Raw genomic sequence first — 18,306 nt, forward strand, 5'->3', positions numbered from 1 at the left:
CTGAAAAGTCAGTTGAACTTTTAGTCCTCTTGCATTCTGGTGGGTATCGGAGCGTTTGAGTGACATTAAACCTCTACAAATGCCCATAAATTAAATGCGTCTATCTGGGCCACGATCGTGGCTTTCGACCTGTGCTTGACGACCACGATCGTGGCCCGTCGCGCTTTATGTGTTAAGTTAACAGTAGGATCCGAGATATTTAGTGACGGCCACCGTTGGCAATTAGAGAATTTAAACGGGACACAAGTGCTATAAGTCGGTTTACTTTGAAGAAAATGAAAAGTCTAATGTGCAGGACAGTATCTTTTGTAATGTAACAAAATAATTTTTATTTCGCATTCGAATTGTTTATAAATGTAAAATGTTGCCCTCTAAATATTATGTATGTATGGACAGGTGGACGGGTATGATTTTGAATTGCATCCGGTAGTGAGACTCTGGTACTCTGTTTCAGGGTTTTGCTGAGTGTGGAGCCACTATCATTTCCAGGTCTACTCTTACCTGGAGTAGTAGCACCTGTTAGGCTCCCAGCTATAGTTTAATTAACATGTGAACCACTGGGAGTGAAGGACCCTTAGTTTTCATTAGAACTTCTTTCTAGAAGAGAAACTCATATACAAAAATTCTGAAATGCACTTATTTCTGGTCGCCTCAACCTCTTTTGTCTCACCCTTGTTACAGCTGTTTGCATTGAAAAGTGGATTCATTGCTGTGCAACACTTTATCTACTCAAAACAAATTCATGTACCGGAACTTCTTAGACTCTCAGAAAGTTTGCATGGACTTACTGGAGTGAATGAGTATGTATGTGTGTATGTAATATTTCAAGATTTCTTGCCAATAGAGAAAGAACTGGTTTCTTCTTTGGAATTTCAACATCAACAACAGGGTATTTTTGTTTGTATATATGTAGGCGTGGGCATGGCTGTGTGGTTAGGGAGCTTGCTTCCTAACTACATGGTTTCGGGTTCAGTCCCACTGCGTGGCACTTTGGGCAGGTGTCTTCTACTATAGCCCTGAGCCAACTGGAGCTTTGTGATTGAATTCGGTAGGCGGAAGTTACTGCCATGTGTGTATGTGTGCATATAGCTGCTCAGTGCCTCTCCGAAAGAGAGAGAGAGGGTATGTATACAACGTGTGTGTGTGTGTACAGTGTAAATATAGTGACTATGTCACACATTTCAGGACATGCAGGTGTAATTGATTGAATAGATGTACTGTACTTAATTTGTACTTATTTTAATCAACCATGAAGGTTTGAGAAACAGTTTACTTGACACTATTTGGAGGAAAACTTAATGTTAAAAATATGTCGTGTCTGAATGGTTTATTTGTTCGCATAGATTCATAACCTTATTAGGTAATTTTATCAAGAAAATAAACCAACAGTAAAACTTGGAAGTAAATATAAAAATTATTGCAAAATACTAATTTCCATACCTTTAGAAGAATTCACTCCACTGCAAGGATTCAGGCTAAGTGTCTGATTCTCTGCTTCCCACCAGCTACAGAAATCTTGTAAACAGGTCATCGGTACTTCTTTACTCCTCTGACAAAGTTATGTATGTATGTTTGAATAAAGAAATAGAGTAATCTGCAAATCATTTGCTTAATTTGTGCAGTTAACACAGGTGGTTTGATGTCAAAGTGAATTTAATCCAGTAAGAATAATGTTGATAATAAATAACTATTATAACATTAAGGAATAATTTAATACTGTGGTTTTATTCCAGGTTAGCCTTGATTGAATATATATATGATCAAAAGCATTCAAGCCATGACTACCTCATTATTTTAGGGATGTCTAGGACTACATTATTTAATGTTAGTGTCTGTTTTGTATGATAGTAGGTTGAGATTTGGGAGAAATTTGATTGCTATTTTTATAAGTGTGAGTGATTAAGTATTGACTCTCTTGGTGACTTGTTAATACAGAAGATAGGATAAAATCTGAGAAAACAGATGATGATGTGCAATTAGTCTGTTAAAGAGTTTGATAAGTCCATTTAACATGTGGAGTAAATAGTTGATTTAAGTTACAGTTACCATTTTACTAACCAAATACATCTTGGTGTGTGTGTGTGTGTATATTTAATATATACATACATGCATACATACACATATAGACACACACACACACACACATGAGGGGGTGCTGAAAAGTTCCTGGCTTTAAGAGTATTGCGAAAGGCTGGGTTGGAAGCCCAACTTTTCTAAGCCCTGTTTTTTACAGGGCTTAGAGAAATTGTAGGACTGCTGCAATATATGTGTGAATCTGAGAGGGGAATTTGTTGAATAAAATCATAATTAACTGATCCTCCTGTGCTTTCTTTTAATCAAACCCTGGGACTTTTCAGCACCCTATGTAAATATGCACACACACACACACACACACACACACACACACACACACACACACACATACATACATACACATTCATCTATCCATCTGTCATGGAAGATATAACAATTAGATATCATTTTTCATTTCTACACATGATTTTAGTGGCATGAATGAAACCTCTATTTGACAAATTAAAAGCTTAGGAAATTCATAAGCAATCTATTCCATAAGTTGTATCAAACAAATTGTGAAGAAATATGTATCACTAACTATCACTTAAATGAATACTTTGTATTATATAAATAGGGAAAAATTGTAACATCTTTACAGATGAGATCCCACGACTGAAGTTTGTCCTTTGTCTTTTTGAAAATCATAGCTTGTTGAATTGATAAAGTATTTAGCTAGTGATCAAAGGTCAAAGATGTATTTTTGACAAAAAACACTTAACAGATTCATATTTCACTTGGCTGTAAACAGGCATTACAAAGGAAATATCTGTTCATTGTCACTAGGTGTGGTCTTAACTTTTCTGAAACAGTTTTGGCTTTTTTATATGTATGGCTGCTATGAAAGATTTGAAACTCTAAAACCATGTACCTAAATGTCATAGCTAGGTGTGGTTCATTAATAAAGAGAAAGTAATGTTGCTAAATAGATCCCACAAAACATGTAGTGACTCTGTAATGGTGTTGTTAAAAGAAACTAGGTTGTCTTGTACCCATTACACGATGGTCTCTGGTTATAGAAGTCTAGTGTGAAGTAAGATTGTTGATGGATGATGCCTGTGTGTGTGAAAGATAAAGGAGAAAAAAAATAGTATCATCTGTATAACTGTGTGATTAGAAACAACAGCAGACAGATTATTGATGTAGAGAAGGAAGAGTATTGGAGTCATAACCAAACCCCAAGTGACATCAGTGTTAATAGAATGTGAGTTAGAGAGAACTTATTGACACATGGTGATCTGACATGAGAGACGAAAGGAAAACTTTACCAGAATGTTCTCATATCAGATATAGATGAAGCCTTGGTATCAAGGTCAACAACACTGTTTTTGCTGAAGTTTTCAAGGGTTTGTGAGTACTGGTAAAATGACATTAAAAACGTATCTCTACAATTTTTTTTTTTTTTAATAAGACTGATCAGTGGCTGGAGTTGTCACTATAGTTATTATGAAGAATCCAACTCACTCCCTAATGAATGCTCACATCAAATTCATTTTCAGCTAATTTAAATTCCTCAGTTAGCTTCCCCTACCTCTCATCCAATATCTATAATTATGTTCAGTTGTAATTTACGTTGATTGAAATGTTTTTGACTCACTATATTATGTTAGCACTGAGTTAAATGTTTGTTCTTCATAAAAAAGGCATCCCTAGAAATATCCCTCTGTCATTCTTTTGTTTCTTCCATATGATTTCCTTCAATCATGTGGATCCATAAAAATGAGCAGTGATAAACCAAAGTGTAATTAGATATTGTATCATAATTAATAAATGAAATTTAGACAACATTTATCAGCTCTAATTGACCAAAGGTGTATTAGACATTATCCAACATGTAGTTTCTTTTCTTAAGACAGTAGATTGTAATTCAAGGGAGATTTGGTGCTATTTCTGGAAAATAGAGTAACTCATTACTGCTTCAGTGGCTCATCACTAATTATCATGTAGAGCAAAAATATATTTTGAAGGTGGTGCTCCGGTATGGTCTTAGTTACAATGACAACAACAAACTAAAGGTCTGTTGATATGATGACATTTGGTATTTTTTATTCTTGGAACTGATACTGCACCCCAACACTACTAGTGAAATTAATGCCATTAAAATCGACTAGTTAATTTCAGAGAGTGAATGTCTGGGGTTCTGGGGTGAAAAGACTGGGCTCTTCAAAGAGCAGAGGCCATCGAAGTCATCATCATCATTTAACACCCAATTTCCATGCTGGCATGGGTTGGATGGTTTGACTGAAAACTAGTAAGCCAGAGGACTGCACCAAGTTCCAATCTGATTTGGCAAGGTTTCTATGGCTGGATACCCTTCCTAACCCCAACCACCCCAAGAATGTAGTAGGTGTTTTTTACATGCTGCCGGCACAAAACAGAGAGAGAGGAGACAGCATATCTGTGAACTTGATACAGAAGTGTGTTTGTGAGTCACTTGAGGCCCATTAGTTGACTGGACATCAAGGATATCTCAGTGTGTAGCAGCAGCCCCATCCTGGTTATGGGGCAGTACTCCATTGTGAGTCTCATCTGAGCTTTGTTAGGGCTAGTAGTTACTGGGAGTTGAAGTATTGGCTGGCATTGAAGAGAAGAGCAAGTTCTTTGACATTTTGGTCACAAAATAAATTCACTGTTGATTAAAAAAGGTTTTCATCCATGGTATTTATCAAGAGAACCATCACTTCTAAAAAGAAAATACTAAATTACTGAAAACACAATTCAGTATATTACAAATTGTAGGTTTTGTTGTGTATGTGAAACAGTAAGTTGTCTAATACACTTCAATGAAATAAGCATTCTACATTCAGTGAGGTTTTTAATATAAGATGAGGGAGCCTGATATGACTGCCTATGTCTGTGCATATACTGTAGTGAAAATATATATTCTGGTAATGGTATCAAGCAATAGTCACAAAAGATTTCATTTAAAAAATTGAGTTTTAATTGTATTTAAAGCAAATAATGGGCATCCAAGTGCAACATGTACTTATGTATTCATTGACTAGCAGCCATATTCTCTCTTTGAAATATGAGAATAATGAAGCTAGTTCTGAATTCTGTAGCAATCAGAAATATTGATTTTAATTGTATTTATATTGTATTTTATTATTAAATCTTTATATGGATTTTCTCTTATGAAATTCTTTATACTATATCTGAAAATAAGACAGGAGTGGTTATGGTCATGAGTATGTTTTAGAGTTGACACTGTTTGCTCACAATGTTAATATCTCTCTTGCAGAAGAAACACTGTTTTTAACCTTATAAGTTTCCATTACAATTAAGTAAGATTCAGAGAGAGAGAGAGAATGAGAGTTAATAGATTTTATTTACCAGTACTGTGGCATGGTGAAAGTGTGTAACCTTATGGATAGGTGTTTAGTTCATAACCAAAAGGCTGTGGGTTCCTTTTGAGGATTGGGTAAAATATTGTATCCTTGAACAAGACATTTTATGTCATATGGCTTCAGTCTACTCATCTGTAATGAATATTGATTTCAAATTTTGGCACAAAGCCAGCAATTTTGCGGGTCGGGGTAAGCAGATTACATTGGCCCCAGTACTCACCTGGTGCTTATTTTATCAACCTCATCAGAATTTAAACTCAGAATGTGAAGATGGACGAAATGCTGCTAAACATTTAGGGCAGCTTTTTAATGATTCTGGCTGCTCACTGCTTTTCCCTTATTAAATATTACCTATGTGCTGGTACAACTCTCTCTCTCTCCTTTTCTCTCCTCTCTCTTCCCTTTCTCTCTTTTCTTCTTTCCTCTCTCTCCTTTGCTCTCTCTCTCCCCTTTGCTCTCTCTCTCTCCTTTTCTCTCCTCTCTCTCCTTTCCTCTCTCCTCTCTCTCTCCAGCATCTTGGATATTCCATCGGGTCAAGAATGAAAGGCCAAGAATGTGTCTATGTCTACTCATGATTACATAAGCACTTCAAATAATTAACAAAAGCATAGTACATGTTACCAAACTATACTTCTTCACAGGTAATAACTATTGTGCTTTAATGTGGAATAAGCAAAACCTCAAAACACAGTTATCAGTGAAGGAGCTACTACAAGTAATAAAATGTGCCTCTGACATCTTTGAGAAATGTACAGAGATCACAGTCATCTGATTTCCGTACTTTTAAAAATTCTCAGGCTTCATATCTTTGCAAAAAAACAAAAAAATCCTTATTTCATGTTGTGTACTTTATATCTTATTTTCCCTCCTCTTGCAGTGCTTCAGGTTGTTGCCAACAGCAACAGCAGCAGCCATTAGACATTCCAGTGCAGGGGCCAGAGCTGAACCATTAGTTCTGAGGAATCTAGAAAATGGCATTCTGACGCTGACTCTCAATAATCCACCCAAAAGGTAATAACCACTACATTTAAATACACTTTTTAAATAGATACCTATGCTTTCATCATCGTCATCTCATCATCATCATCATTTTTACAGATGTTGTTGTTGTCTTTAACTCCAGATCAGCCCTGCTAGAGCTGACATATGACTATATTGTCATTTTAGCAGTAGCTACGAGGTAAAGACCCCCTTCGGTCATGATTGACCATGGGATTGCATTTAGAAAGTTTCCCTCCAATACACAAATCGAGACAAGGTTGTTTATGGAAGACCAGCAGTCGCCCATGCATACCAGCCTCCCCTCGCCATGCCACCGATGTTATCCAAGTGAAAGGCAAAGGCCAATATAGCTTGGCACCAGGGACATTGCAACTCATTTCTATGGCTGAGTGAAATGGAGCAACATGAAATAAAGTATCCTGTTCCAAGAACACAACATGCAGCCTGGTCTGGAACATCGAACTCACAGTCTCATGACTAAGCCTGACGCTCTAACCACTGAGCCATGTGCCTTCATTAGCAGTATTTACAACTGCATCTTTATCTAATGGGGCAGTCTTTCATTTGAGGTAGATTACTACTAAATGAGTCTGAAGGATACAGAAACAGTCATTACATGAGTAATTGTGATGGAGTGGTTAAAAGACAATGAAACGGATTTATTACCCAATGAGGGAGCCTCTATGTGGTCGTTTGACATGCTAAATATAGCAGCTAAGTTACTTAAATCACACCCTACCTTGTTAGGAAAATATCTAACACGTTGATAACTCATATGGAGGCTATCAATTTATTTGTATTATTTTCCCTTCACTGGGTATTGGGAATTAATTTGTGCCACATGCCAGGTGAATAGACTCTGGTAAATTTTCTACCTGGAGCCATGTTATTACAAAACAAGTTTCTGGACCACAAAACCATACTTAAATACCATGTATATATTATAACATTATATAGTATTACACCTATCTTACATAGAGTACTGTCACTCGAAATAAACACTTATGTAAACTGGACAATAAGCACCAAACATGGAGCAACATGAGATAGTGTTAAATACTTAGAGACATGGAGCAGTGAAAGGTACATTAGGAACATAACTTGGATAGGTTTTGGCCAGTATAGATCCAGGCCATGTCTAACTCAATAGCGGAGAAAGGTAACATAGTCGAGAAACATGAAGTGGTTATCTGAAAAATACAGAGAAATGTAACATACATGAGAAATATGGAACAGAAGCCGAGTGATATATCTGAAAACATGGAGCACTAACATACATAAAAAACATGGAGGAATGTAGCATTCCTGAGACACAAGGAGTAGTGTAACAAAACCAAGAAACATGGAGCAGTAAGACTACTCATAATAATAATACTGACACATTAACTACTACTGTTACTGTTACTGGTTGTTGTTGTTAAGCAACAAGATGGGTAAGGGTGATTAGGTAATGGTCTAGGGCTTAGGGTTGGGAGACCCCAGAACTTGGAAAAAAAAAATGGTCGTTTTGTTGTAGTTGAGGGCTCTTCGTTGATGCCTGACGCCACTGGGAGGTGGCCCTCAAAGTTGCTGGAAATGGAGATCTCCAGGTCCAAATTCTTGAATGGCTGTTGCTGCTACTACTACTACTACTACTACTACTACTGCTCAATGATCTCAGGTCACTAAATGTCAGTGTGGTGGCCATCAGTGAAACCAGGCTCTCCAACCAACAAGCATTTATGCCCATTTTCGGTGGATAAGAGATCGTTTTGATCTCCATGCCAGCCAGGAATGGGAGGTGGAACTGCTGTGTTGTTCCACAGAGGCCTGGATCTCAAGATAAAGACTATCTTCCTGGACCCAGAAGGTAAGTTGGTGGTCCTGGATGTGAGCAGTAGTGACAGGGGTGCCTTCAGGCTGGTGACTGTCTCTTCCAACAGGAGCAGGGCAGCCAGACTTCTTCAGATGCTTGGAAATTTTTCTGGGAATGTCTCATCCTTTAGTGCTTATGAACGACTGGAATGCTGTCTTAGAGCCTGTGGGGATCATGTGGGGCTAGCAGATAGAGAAGGTGGGTGCAAAAACCTCACAAACCTGCTCAGATGTTTTCAACTGTCTGACAGGTATCAGCTGGATTTCCCGAATGCACTAGTTTGGGCCTGGTCTAGCCACAGCAGGTCATCCAAGTCGTATTTAGATAGAATTTCCTGTAGGCCAGTAGATAGGAATAGTGTAAGTTGTCCACTTTTTAAAATCATTGCCAACACAGACCACAAATTTGTGACCTGTATGGTTGACTAAGAGTGCATAGACAAGAACCCAGTTACTGGAAGTTGAACGCCTCATTCCTGGCATGCCAAGCTTACAGAGACTGGATTAATGAATTAGTTAAGTGAGCATTAACGGGGTCAATACTTAACAATAAATGGTGGTATGCCCTGAAAAGGGCAATTAGAATAGAATCGATTAGATTTAGCAAAATTCTAGCTATAGAAAAATATAAAATAGAAGGATAACCAGTTAGGGACTTAGAAGAGGTGCTTAGTTGAGGCATTGCAACCAATGTGCAGGCAGCAAGATTGGTCCTTGACCAGTTCTTTAATGCTAAGCATGAAGGATGCATTGTCAGAGCTAAGACACATAATTTAAGAAATGTGGGAATTAAAGCTGCTCAATGGACCTGAGTGGCAGAGGCTCAATGTAGCAACAAAGCCATAATTCGGTCTCTAGTGGACCTGGGTTGGTGCATGATACTTGAGCCTGAACAGATGTGTGTAGCATTTCAGTGGCATTTTGCCCAACTGTTTAGGACAAGTGGCAATCTGGAATGCAGGATGGACTTTAGTGTCTACCTCGATGGCATGCCATGACTGTCATCAGGTGGGGTGTGACATAGCAAAATGTTGATAACAGCTATGGAAATACAGGATGTGATAATGGGCTGCACAGGGTGCATATTACCTGGTTTGGATAGTCTGCGCATTGAGCTTTACTATTGTATGCCAGATTTGTTTGGCGACCTCTTAGTAGACATCTACCACAACTGGCAGCAGAATGGGAGAATTCCTAGTGTTGTGAGACAAAGAGTGGTGGCACTGCTGAGAAAGAACCCTAACGAGGTGGATCAAATAGAAAATTTTCAGCCCATAACAATAGGATTGACCACCAATACTTGGCAGCTGTCCTCACAGCAGCTGGTTTCAGTCTCACGTTTCTTGGCTGGATCACAGCAATGTCCAGTGACATCTGCTTGGTAGTTGGGGTGAATGGTTACCTATTAGAACCATTTAGCATAGTGCATTCAGTCTTTCAAGGGTGTCCTTTCTTGTCTCTCCTGCATGTGATGGCTCTAGACTCAGTACTGCAGCAATTGGAGGCATTGAGAGGTATCCTGCACGAACTAGGATGTGGGAGAACTGTGTCGGTATATGCAAATGATGTCACTATCATAGTGTTAAACACTGAGCACATAGACCTGGTCGGCACAGCTCTAAGAGAATATGAAGTGGTGACAGGAGCAAAAATTAATCAGAAGTCAGTAGCCTGCAACTTGGCACCTGGAGAAGTAGGTCCATACCTTCCAACAGTGTCGTGAGATGCTGGACAGAACGATCTGTTAAATTGCTTGGGGTCTGGTTCAATCAAGATCTCCAGGTGGAGAAGAACTGGGATGAGGCGGCATGCAGGGTGGTCAATCTCACCCAGAAATGGTTTGAGAGAAAGCTATCCCTGAAAAATCAGGCAGAGGCAGCGAATACTTACACAGCATCCATCATCTACTACTGCCTCACCATTGTGCTCTGACTTGGTTTGAGTCTAACCAGACTGAAGTGCCTGGTATTCTGCTTTCTGTAGAAGGGACACGTTCCACTGGTCAGGCGCTCCATTTGCTCTCAACACCTGCTAAATGGAGAGCTGGGCATGCTGTGGCTGTTGATGCGCAGACATGCATTGAAGCTGCAGCATCTCCAGTGCTTCCTAGATGGTGAGCAGGTGTGGTCACCATTTGTCAGATGCAATTTCCCACTGTTTGTCTCTTTGACTGAGCTGTGGTCCTGAATCAAGCATAAACTGAGGAAGGGCATCTGACACCTAGAGTGTTGTCAGGCGCTCACACTCTTCTGTCAGTTAGGCAATCAGTCAGTGGAAATTCCACTGACATTCTATAGAGGATTAGAGATGGGTAAGTAGATATGACGTTCTTGGGTCGACTCTGGGCATTGACAAGAACAAGTTGGTTGATCTGTTCCAGAGAACTTTTGGGCCAGGGCCTATGGATAATTTCCAGAAATCCTTGGCCTGGCAGTGCTACGAGGGGGCACTACCTGTTCGAGATATCTCTACAGGCACGGAAGTGCAGTCAGCCCAGCTTGCTTGAGATCCATGCAGAGTGACGAAACTGCTTTGCACACTCTCGTCCAGTGCCCAATTATTTCTGAATTGTGGGTTTATGTCAACCACCTGCTGTCAGGTGTAGGATGAATCTGGCTCTTGGCTGAGCCCATCATGAGGATAGTCATGCCACCTTCCTTTGGCAGAGAAGGGTAGGCTGTTTTTGTTTACCTGGTGGCCTTAGCAAAAGAGGTTGTGTGGTGGACCAGGTTGAAAGGGATAAAGACAGATACTTTTCTCTTTGGCCAAGCCCTCATTAACTTTTTCAAATTTCTCTTGAAAAGGAAAGTGGGGGTGGAAGGGGAAGTTCTGTTAAAAGGTGGGTGAATGTCACAAGAATGGCCCAAGTGAATGGGCCTACTCTAAGCATGCACCTGTAGATAAAGTAAAAGGGCACTTACCCTAGTGGTCAGGACTGTTGTGGACTTGCAGGATTTTCACGAGCAGTCCTAGGAATCTCCCTCTTATTCGATTATTGTTTTTGTTTTCCATTGTTTACACAACTTTCATGTAACCCCACATTGTATTTGTTCTGTGTTGCTCATAATGTTTTTTTTATGTAAACCCTTAGTAGTTAATAAAGAAATCATTATTATTATTACTATCATTATTATTATTATCATTATTATTATTATTATTGGTGTTTGTATGGCTTGTTTGTCTAATGACATGTGTCTACATTGGTTTCGTAAGTTTTTTACTTTATTTTGTTGCTAAAGTTTGTTTTCTGTTCATTTTTTTTTGCACATTGTGTGTCTTCTCTTGAGCAGGTGAGAGGGGTCTAACCAAAAACAATTCTTATCTGCTCTAAGGAACAAATTTCCGAAAAGAAAAATTTCTTTTCAAAAAATTACCAAAAAAATTTAGTATGGTGGAGCTTTCTTCTCCAAACCATCAGTGAGAGTGGTCACAGGTGGAAATCTTCCTGCACTTGCAAGTCAACCTACCCCGTCTATGCCACAAGACATAGAAGGTGGTAGGAACAATGGCAATAACAGTAGCAGACAATCTGAAAATTATTTTCTTTTGCTCCCTGCACCACCATCGCCACCATGGCAGAGACAAAGAAAAACTGCGAAAACGGTACTGCCCCTGCTGCCACCATCTCCAGCAGCAACAGCAGCAGTTCAGCAGTGACCAACAACAAAATGATAAAAGGGAAAATGAAAGTTTTTAACCAAAGAGTATGGGGTTCACAGCAGCAACTTGAGAGACATACAAAGGAATTTTTCATCAGGAAGATGAATATAAAGAGGCCAGAAGTATGTTAAAGAAAGTTGGGAGAAATAGCCAACTTAATGTTCCCATGTCTGTCCAGCAAAACACCAATTTACAGACAATTGTATACAAAGTGATTGCCACGAACAGCAGGTAGGTGGAGCAGGCTACACTACAACAACTGGAAAAGTGTCTGCATCCAGTCTGGTGCAGTAAAATCTATGTAGCTAGAGAGAAAAGATTTGGAACCGTCGAGGTGAGATTCAGCTCGGAAAAGGAGGCCAAACATCACTCCACCACCAGTGATGAACTGACCCTGATATCATTTTACCTTGGCTGAAGAGTATCTAAGGTGACAATACACAACATACCACCAGAAATCAATATTTGCTGGTTGGTAGCTGTGTTACTCTGAAATAGAAGTAAAGAACAAATGTTCTTCAAATACAGAGAATGGAGAAATTGAACTGGTTGGGTCAAGGGAAGCAGCTTCTCATACAGGCTGAACCAGGTATCATCAAAACAATACCTGACTATATAACATTGTCAGACAGTAGAAGGCTTCACACAGCTGTTGAGGGCAGAAGGCCGAGATGTCACCTATGTGGGGAAACAAACCATCTCAAGGCTTTTTGCTCATAGCAAGGGAAGCCAATACTAGCACCAGGATCACTAACACAGCAACAACAACAACAGAGTAGCACCACCCTTCTCACACACATGGCCCTTCTGACACACATGGCCTGTGCATTGCCCAGTCTAGCAACAAGAGCAAAACTTTCGAAACTACACAGTGGTGAATACGAACAATAGAAACTTGGAGTACATACATCGACATACAGACATCATGCATGTAGACTTTGTCACACCAGACATCAAAAGATATAGATTTTAAAAAACAAGTTCCCAATGCAGTAGGAAATAAACAAGAGACTATATGAGGAACTAATAGAGTAGGTGCAGACAGCTGAACTGCAAGCCAGAGCACCATGTGCCTCTGAACCTCCATGAAGATTACTGATGGTGGAAGCAGTGACCTGTGGCACCTATAGGTAAGTGACACCTATAGATAAGTGTTTTTTCTCTTGCTTTATCCATACTTATGGTTATGCTCAGAATAGGCAGTGTGAATGCACAGGGACTGTGCAGTCATTGGAAACAAAATTATCTCCTCCACGACCTAATGTCTCTATGATTGGATGTGGTGGCCATCAGTGAGGTGAGGGTCACATAGGTTCTTGCTCCCTTCCTCAATGGCTATGAGATATTCTTATCTCCAAATTAGCCAGGAGGGGAAGGTGATGTTGCTGTGTTGTTTCATATAGGCTTGGACTTTGCAATATGAGCTGTTTTCATAGACCCTGGTGCTGGACATGACAAGCAAGGAAGGCTACACTTTCAGACTAATAGCAATCTATGCCCCAAGTGGGCAGGATCGGTCAGAGTTCTTCAGGTGTCTAGAGACCTTTCCAGGTATGTCTCGCTCCTTAGTGCTAGTCAGGGACTGGAACAGTATCTTAGACGAATGCATTGACTGTGTGGGAGTAGCTAGTGAGGAAGTGTGTTGCAAAACCTCTCAGACCGGCTCAGTAGTTTCCATTTAGAATGCACCAATGTGAACTTGGTTAAACTGAAATGGGTCACCCAGATTGTACTTAGATAGGATATTCTGAAGAGTAGGAGATAGGGATAGCATAGGGTATTCACATTTTCAAATAGTAAGCTACACAGACCACAAATTTATGGTATGTACGCTTAAGATAGGTTACATAGACAGAAACCCGGTTATTGGAAGCTGAACACGTCGTCCCTTACAGGGACTGGCTTAGAGAGCTAGCTAAGCGAGCATCGTCAGAGGCAATAACTAATAATAGAGGGTGGCTCACCTTAAAAAGAGCAATAAAAGCAGAGTCGATTAGTATGTAGCCTTAGAGAAAGTAGAAAAGGAATTCATAAATTAGAAGAAGCACTGAGGAAAGAGATCACAACCAATGTACTTGCAGTGAAACTGGTCCTAGACCATCATTTCAATGCAAAGCACAAAGGTTGTACAGATAGGACTAAGGCAGGTTTAGATGGTCTACCCTATGAGCTGTACTCAAGTATGCCAGAGATGTTCAGTGACCTCTTGGCAGACATCTACCTGAACTGGCAACAGAATGGAAGAATTCCCACCACTGTTAGCCGAGGTGTGGTGACTCTGCGGAGAAAGAACCTGGACTAGGGGGATAGTGTAGATAATTTCTGGCCCATAACTCTGCTTAACACAGAGTTAAAGATTTTGGTCAAGGTATTAGTAAAGAGGCTGGCACTTGTCATCCATTGGTTGATTGGCGAGGCACAACGTGTTCCATCCCAAAATGATCTATCCACAACAACCTCCACCTCATGATACATCATAGAGGGAGTGGCTAGGAAAGCTGGTATGGGTGGGGCCCTGATCAGTTTAGATCAATTGAAAGCTTTTGACTGGGTCAACCATCGGTATCTGGTAGCAGTCCTCAGAGTGGCCAGCTTTGAGCCACTTTTCAGCACATCAAGGTGATTGGCACCACTCTAAAGGAATATGAAGTGGTGACATGAGCAAAGATTAACCCAGGCAAGTCAGTAGGCCTGCAACTCAGCTCCTGGTGAGGCAGGTCTATGCTGTCCAACAGCATCATAAGGTGCAGGACAGACAGACCAGTTAAGCTACTCTGGGTCTGGTTCAGTCCAGGCATCTAAGTGGACAAGAACTTGGAAAAGGTGATGATCAGGGTAGCCAAACTCATCCAGAAAAGGGCTAAGAGGAAACTGTCCCTGAAAGATCGAGCAGAGGTGGCGAATACTTATATTGCATCCATCATCTATTACCTTCTGACTGCCGTGCCTTGCCCTGAGTCACATTTGAACAAGTTAGAGTGTATACTCTTTCAATTTCTGTGAAAGGGGTACATTCTTCTTGTCAGGAAGTCCATCTGCTGTCAACATCTACTGAACGGAGGGATGGGCATGCCATGGTTACTGATGCGCAGTTATGTGCTGAGGCTGCGGCATCTCCAGTGTTTCCTTGATGGTGAGTAGGTGAGGTCACCTTTTGCCAGATGCACTTTTCCTCAACCCATCTTAATGGAGTTACAATCCTGGGTTAAGCTGAGACCAAGGGAGGTGAGTGACACCTTGAGTGTCGACACGCCCTCTTAGTCCTCTACTAGTCGGGCAGTATGGTCAGTGGAAATTCTATCTTGGTGTTCTATAGGGGATTAGTGGAGTATAGGTGCTTCAATGCGGAACAACTGGCTGAACTTTTCTGGAGGACTTTCAGGTTGGGGCCTATGGATAACTTCCAGAAATCCCTGACCTGGCAATGCTACCGGGGAGCATTGCCAATTTGGGATAAACTTCATAGGCATTGAAGTGCCATCAGTCGGAGCTACTCAAGATGCAAACAGAGCAATGAAACCATTCTGCACACATTCGTCCAGTGCCCAACAATTTCTGACATGTGGGTTTATGTTGAGCACTTGCTGTTGCATGTCACACGAATCTGGCTATCAATCGAGTCTATTATTAAGATTGTTCCACTCTCTTCGTTTGTTTGAGAAGGCTGGGAAGCTTTCACCTGCCTGGTGCTCATGGCAAAAGAGGTTGTGTAGTGGACAAGCCTGAAAGGGCTGAAGACAGGCACTTTCCTCTCTGGTGAATCTCTGATCAACTTTTTCAGGTTCCACTTGAAAAGGCAGATCAGAGCAGAGAGGGAAGTGCTCTCTTCTCACAAATTTATTGAAAGGTGGATGAGAGTGGCGAGTATGGTTTGTGTGAATGGGCCAGCTCTGAGCATGCGCTTCTGATTGGAGTAAAAGAGAGAGGAAGCATTTGCTCAGGGAAACTGTGATTTTCTGTGGGATTTGCATGCTTTTCCCTTGAAAGTCTCTCCCCCCCACCCATTGGGGAATTGTAATTGTTTAACTTTATTATTCATTTTTGTTATTGTTTTACATGTTTGCAGATAAACCCCCTCTGTTTGTGCCTTTGTATTTGCCTTCCTGTGTGTTCTATGTAGCCAATAAAGAAAACATTATTATTATTAATAATAATGATGATGATGACAATAAATACACTTTCTTCTCTAGGCACAAGGCCTGAAATTTTGGGGGAGAAGCTAAGTCGATTACATTGACCCCAGTATTCAACTGGTACTTATTTTATCAATCTCGAAGGTTGAAAGGCAAGTTGGCCTCAGTAGAGTTTGAGCTCAGAACATGAAGACAAATGAAATGCCACTAAGCATTTTGCCTATTGTGCTAAAGATGCTGCCAGCTCACTACCTAACTACTACTACTACTACTACTACTACTACTACTACTACTACTACTACTACTAACAACAAGAACAACAACGATGATGATAATTTTTTCGACTATAAGCAACAAGGCTGTAATTTTAAGAGGGTGGGGGATTAATCAATTACATCAACTCAGAACATAAAGTCAGATGAAACACCACTAAACATTTTGCCTTGCATAGTAACAGTTCTGCCTGCTCACCATCCTAATGATAATAATAATAATAATAATAATAATTTTCTTTATATCATTCCAATTTTAGTATATGTACTGCTAAAGCTAGTACAGTAATAATGATGATGATGATGATGATGATGATGATAACAAACTTTGATGCCATATTTAACTGTTTCTTTTTCTGTGTTCTCTTTCATGTTGATCTCAGAAATGCTTTGTCTTCTGCCATGTTGTTAAATCTTCATAAAGAATTGAAGTCCTGCAGCAATGATGATAATGTAAGGGTTGTACTACTAACATCTAAAGGTGATGTTTTTTCGTCAGGACATGATCTCAAAGAACTAGTTATTGTAAGTCTTCAAAACAAACACTTATTTTAATTTACTTTATTTTATTTTCATTTTATATTTTTTTTGTAATGCTTTATGTTACTGTTTGACACAACTGGTGAACTGTGTTATCATTAGTAACATTCAGTCATAACTTGCTGTGATTATCTTAAAATATCATGTGAGGTCATGTGGATGTTATGGCTGTGTATGATAGAGAGCAGATAATTTAAAAATAATGTTGTTGCTGTTTAGTATACTAGGATAGTTCTGTTCTGCTTGAGCTATTCCATTCCATACAAGTTACCATTCAAAGACTTTTTAGCAACTTTACATGTTTAACCCTTTAACATTCAGATTATACTGTCAAATGTAATGCTTATTTATTCACATTTCTTAAAAATTAATCATGTAACCATCAGTTTAAGATGGCAGCTTCTAAAGACATGCAATGTTGGTGATCTGGCAGTTGAGTTATTTCTTGTAGCAAATTATATTTTTTGTGGTTAGGGAGCTTGCTTCCTAGCTACATGGTTCTGGGTTCAGTCCCACTGCGTGGCACTTTGGGCAGGTGTCTTCTACTATAGCCCCGAACCAACCGAAGCTTTGTGATTGAATTCGGTAGGCGGAAGTAACTGTCGTGTGTCTATGTGTGCGTGTAGGTGCTCAGTGCCTCTCCGAAAGAGAGAGAGAGAATTACTAATAAGCAAAAGCCTTCTTGGGATGTAGATTTAAAAAATCAACTCCGGTTTTCTCAAGAACACATTGTTTCAAAGCCTTTCAGTGACACACATATACACATACACACAAACTCTCATTTATATAGTAGATGTGTGTGTGTTTGTGTGTTATTTAGATGAAAGGCTAACTTCCATTAATGTGGGACATTGTTAATAATATTGACCCTTGTCAATATAGCTTTCCAGATCCTTTCACGACTTAATGCTTCCACACTTTTGGTCCAGTTCTCTGTTGTCTGAACTGCTTCTGCACTGCTAGTACAGGATACAAACAAATCTATCTTCCAATATCTAACTCTATAATACTGTTAGTTGCTGAAACTATGAAAAACTTTATTTGTTTGTGTGTGTATTTATATATACATATTTTTCTTATTTTTATTAGACAGATGACAAATCAAAGACTAAACAAATTGAGATTTTCAAGTCATGTTCTGAAGTTATGTGTATGATACAGGTCAGTGTCATTTTCACAGCTACACACTGTCAGCATCAGTACCATCACTATCATCATCATCATAACCAAAACTAACTTCTGCTATATTCATTGACACCATCACCATTATTTTCATTCTCATCATCATCATGAATGTCAGTATCACTTTCACTACCACTGCAACCAGTGACATCATTTGTAACCACTACATCTTCTCTGCCTTCGCCTCCTCCTCCCCCTCCATGTTGTTTCATCATCTTAATTGTTGTGGTTATCCCAATAGAA

At 39.7% G+C, this 18,306-nt stretch overlaps 1 protein-coding gene across 2 annotated transcripts in view; it reads left to right on the forward strand.

The window, feature by feature from the left end:
* The window catches only part of LOC115210828 (enoyl-CoA hydratase domain-containing protein 3, mitochondrial), a 55,875-nt gene that overhangs the window by 1,022 nt on the left and 36,547 nt on the right, over positions 1-18,306 (forward strand). For both annotated transcript variants that reach the window (XM_036502292.1, XM_029779575.2), the window contains exons 2-4: positions 6,298-6,431; positions 16,725-16,866; positions 17,971-18,042. In XM_036502292.1, the coding sequence (XP_036358185.1) occupies positions 6,298-6,431; positions 16,725-16,866; positions 17,971-18,042 (348 nt within the window). The remainder of the gene's footprint in view (positions 1-6,297; positions 6,432-16,724; positions 16,867-17,970; positions 18,043-18,306) is intronic.

Source organism: Octopus sinensis, linkage group LG4, assembly GCF_006345805.1.
Source record: "Octopus sinensis linkage group LG4, ASM634580v1, whole genome shotgun sequence".
Classification (NCBI taxonomy): Eukaryota; Metazoa; Mollusca; class Cephalopoda; order Octopoda; family Octopodidae; genus Octopus; species Octopus sinensis.